A 4,663-nucleotide genomic window follows, 5' to 3' on the forward strand; every position below is an offset into this window, starting at 1 on the left:
AAAAAAAAAAAAAAAAAAAAAAAAAAAACATACCTTACCGCCTTAAAGCCTACCTCTATTGATTATCAATTGTGATTGCAGACTTTTAGATAAATTTAAAGTTATCTTTTTGAAAATAAGTCTCCATAAGAGAAAATTAGATGATTCGTTAAGGAGGAACAACTGATTAAAGTTGTATCAGACAAAGGAAATTCCATTAAGCTACACGTATATCAGTTACAGGTGTTTTCATATTACTCGTAACCATTGAACTAAGAAAGATTTATTTATAACACTTAAATACAAAGAAACAAGAAAAAGTGACATAAAAAAGGAAAAGAAAGAAAAAAGGGAGGCGGGGGTAAAGAGCAGAAGATGGTGGTGGAGAGGCGACGAACTACATACCCCAGAACAAATGGTATGCTTAGCCTCGCCCCGCGGTAATGACCTCGATGGCGTTGCCGAGAAGAATAGCCAGCGACACTCGCTGCAGTAGCCACTCCAGCTCGCGGGGCTCATTTTCCCAACGAGCCGCTGTTATTTTGCAGAGGAAATCGGTAGTATAGGGTCCTAGAACACCTGACATATCGATGACGACCGGCACAAACTGATAGCAGGCTTCGATTTTTTTCTCTCCTCAGCGCACTGGACGGCGACACCCGGGTTCGCAGCTGATACTGCAAAGTTGGAACCGGGGAACGTGTAGCTCCCCGCCGCATGCCAGACAGGAGATCTGCCTCCCTCAAATAGGAACAGGGTTATTCCGTCGGGGTGCTTACCATCCTCGTGGTCCAGACCACCTGGCTCAAGTTGAGAAGGGAAGACAGCTGCATCATGGCCCTTTTTGATTACGTCATTCAGAGGCGTGTCGAGGGAATTGGCCCGCATTAAGGCTGCAGGATAATGGAGACTTTCTCAACTATCACTTTCTAGCTACATTTGTGCGGCTCACATAAGAGGAAACCGAGGTGCTAGGCCATTCTGATTCGGGTGCACTCATCATCTAGAAGGGTGTCGGTAGATGAAGAGGGCGACGCATTGAGTCATGCACCGCTATTTGGCGGCGAGGCGGAACGGTGGAAGGCAAGGCGGAGCGTTGGCAGGCGAAATGGTGCTGGTCTAGTGATATCTGTAGCCGGTCGAAGGTGGACTTGCATCCGATGTTGTCCTAGTTGCGTTGAACATCAGTATTCTGGGGGATGGTAACGCTATCAGTGGCCCAATCATCTTGGGCTGACTCCAGTGTAGCGAGAAAAGTAACTTAGGCAGAGTGAAGCGATTCCCCAAGAGGAAAGTTTCCAACAAAACTTTTCCTTTTTTCCATCCACTTTCGTGAATTCTAAGTTTTTCCTGTTTATCGGAAACAACATTTAAAATTATCTGTGAGTTCACACATTAAACTAAGCTAAGTGTTTCCTCGGTGTAACTTACTGTTTCAACGGGTTAAAAGACAAGATCATATAAAACTTTTGTTGCATTGTACATTTATTAACAGAAAATATATATACAGACATGGGCTTATACTTCTATGTATTGGATCTCAGAAACTAAATTGGCAGCTTGAAATAAGGATCGAGCCATCTGGCTCACTTCTCCCTCTTAAACTACCGGTGATTATTATAACTCAGCTGCTTTTATCAACTGCCGAAAAGACACTCATGAACTAAATTTTATAGCAAAACTAAATATGTATGAGTCCGCACATTTATTTATTCACAACCTACGATGTATGAGTTTTAATAATAATAGAAGATACAGAAATTGGGTTTTTAAAGTTTAGACGAAACGTCGTCACCATTTAAATTGATTTAAAAGATGATTTCTTATATCATAACATCTGTCTAATGTAATATTAACAAATAAAGAAAAAGAAAATGAAAATAAGACATATTAAATAAAAAACAAAAACAAACTTACATTACATTCTTTTGAAGCTGCAGTTTCATTTGGACAATTTTCCCATAAAAGTTCCGAGCGGAAGCTGAGTGCAAAGTAATAAAGGCACCAGGATATGATTGTATTGTAGTAAATACAAACTATGTAGGATACCATTATACACGAATAACCAATACCTGTTAAATAAGGAGAAATCTGATCCCATGTACCGACTGGGCCTCTCCGCATGCGTTGGCCGAGAGCTACTTCCAAATAGAATATCGGAAGACCTTCTATAAACAACATTATAACATAAGGAAGTAGAAAAGCACCTGCAATGAAATAAATTAATAGTATTTCACCACGTTCTTCAAAAGTGTCTATAAATTAATAAAATAAAACATGAGGTAGAAAATCAATGTTACGTAACAAGTTAATCTTGAAATTATTACTTAAACTAGGTTTAACGAGATGTAAACAAACAAGAAATGGTCCTATTGTGTTCTTGTTGATTTTCTGATTTTTAAGTAGGTATGTGTCTAATCTTGGCTATTTCTCACGGAAGGGTTGATTGTAAATATTCTTTTTATCAGAACTGACACTGCAAAACATTTACTTGGACCGATATAAGCAGCAGTATTATTGTCTTTGTCGTTATACATAGAAATTGATAGTACAAATATTTAGTCGTTAAAAGAGATTACTGTGTATATTGATACATTTAAATTAACGGAATGTGAATTTAATTGCTTGAGAAATTAGGAAATCTTACCTCCACCATTCTTTTGAGCTAGATAAGGAAACCTCCAGACATTACCAAGACCGACAGCTAAACCGATTGCAGCTAGTAAATACTGGACTTTGTTGTCCCACGAATCTCTAGTCTCGTCTGTGAAAATTAACTCATCCGTCGATTGTCTTAGTGTGACAGCGGATGTGTACATCTCCGACGATATTCTCAGTTCATAAGGACCTCTCGGATCAGAAAAGACATTGGAAGATTGTACACTATCACTAACGCTGATATTGAGTGCCTCGCTGTACGAAGTACTCCTCCGCATACTAAAACTTTCCGAATCAGTATCATTTAAATCTGGTTTTTCGTTGTCCATTTTTGATTGGAAATCATCAAAATTCATGAATTTTTTATATATGAGCTGTCGACGATGAAGTCGGCGTTGTCTTTTGCGATTTAAAAGACCTCGAACAAGTTTACCTGCCAACAATAAATGTAAAGATATACAGACACTTATTCAGAATAAAAAATTGTTCTATTGGGTCATAGCTACCAACAATAATTGTAAACAAAATATCTTTCGTTACATAATAATTACAAGCACCAAATTCTTTGCCGTTATTACTATCACGTGTAGAGAGGCAATCTCGTTGAGGAATACTAATCAATTCCATTAATTAAATGCCTAAGCTGGAAATTTTAAATGTGATTTGAAAAGTGCATCGTCAAATATTTTACTACAACCACCGTGTTTTCATCACATTTTGAAGACTCGATTTAAATTGCTTACTATCAACCTATTGATGCAGTAGCAAAGATTTTGTTCCACTACAAAACAGCTCAATAGCTACACACTATTAGGTTTGAAGATATTTCATTAAGCTGAGAGCAACTCACTCGATTACACTAGAGAATCTGTTTTTCCTAGAAATGGCTGCAGCCGCTCTGCTGACCTGATTCAGACATCTCAAACAGAAACAACAGCAGTAGCATCAACAGCAACAATATTATTATTATTATTATTATTATTATTATTATTATTATTATTATTATTATTATTATTATTATTAACAACAACAACAACAACAACAACAACAACAACAACAACAACAACAACAACACCAACAACAACAACAACAACGACAACAACAACGACAACAACAACAACAACAACAACAACAACAATAATAATGATAATAATAATAATAATAATAGGAGTGATAAAAAGACTTACAATGAAAATGCAGACTGGATTAAACGCACAGAAGGATCCTACCAAAACTTACCACAAATAGCATGGGAAGACATCACAATAGCCAACCTAAGGATAACACTCATGAAGGCTCATAAGTGGAAATCTCCTGGTAATGATAAGGTGCCAAATTTCTGGCTCGCATTGCTCCCGTACGCACACGAAAAGTTAGTTCAGTTATTCAATGAATTTATGAGAGATCCTACGAAAACACTTGATTGGTTAGCAAGAGTTATTACTTATCTACTCCCGAAGAATAATGAAACCAAATGTCCCCAAAACTATCGGCCCATAACATATCTATCTACCACGTATAACATTTTAACATTCATCCTCGTGGAGAAAACATACAAATTTATGGAACAGAACGATATTTTTCCCACTGAACAAAAATCGCATGATCCTTGAGAAAAGTCATAACAAGCGCAGAAGTTTCAGTTCCGCATGAATTGATTATAAAAAGGCCTTTGACAGCACACCGCATTCATGCATCTTGAAATCGCTGGATATCTTCAAAATTTCTCCTGTGATTTCAAACTTCCTGAAGCACAATAAATCAGTGTGGAATACGAATCTCCAATTATACTACTCTAATGGAGTAATGATCACAAAAAATATTAATACCAACTGCGGCATTTTCCAAGGTGACTCACTTTCACCTTTAATTTTTTGCATAGCCCTAACACCCCTTACAAGTGAACTTTATAGAACAGGGTATGGATATAAAATTGGCGACAAAAAATTAAGTCATCTATTTTATATGGATGACTTAAAACTCTGTGACAAAGACGATAATGAGCTCGAAGGACTACTATGTACTG

At 37.1% G+C, this 4,663-nt stretch overlaps 1 protein-coding gene across 4 annotated transcripts in view; it reads right to left on the minus strand.

The window, feature by feature from the left end:
• LOC106883614 (sodium-dependent neutral amino acid transporter B(0)AT3) overlaps window positions 1–4,663 on the minus strand; it is a 105,301-nt gene that overhangs the window by 35,226 nt on the left and 65,412 nt on the right. For all 4 annotated transcript variants that reach the window (XM_052969186.1, XM_052969179.1, XM_052969184.1 and 1 more), the window contains 2 exons: window positions 2,627–3,070; window positions 1,897–2,186 (listed from right to left, as the gene is read on the minus strand). In XM_052969186.1, the coding sequence (XP_052825146.1) occupies window positions 1,897–2,186; window positions 2,627–3,070 (734 nt within the window). The remainder of the gene's footprint in view (window positions 1–1,896; window positions 2,187–2,626; window positions 3,071–4,663) is intronic.

This window comes from Octopus bimaculoides, chromosome 1 (assembly GCF_001194135.2).
Source record: "Octopus bimaculoides isolate UCB-OBI-ISO-001 chromosome 1, ASM119413v2, whole genome shotgun sequence".
Taxonomy (NCBI): Eukaryota; Metazoa; Mollusca; class Cephalopoda; order Octopoda; family Octopodidae; genus Octopus; species Octopus bimaculoides.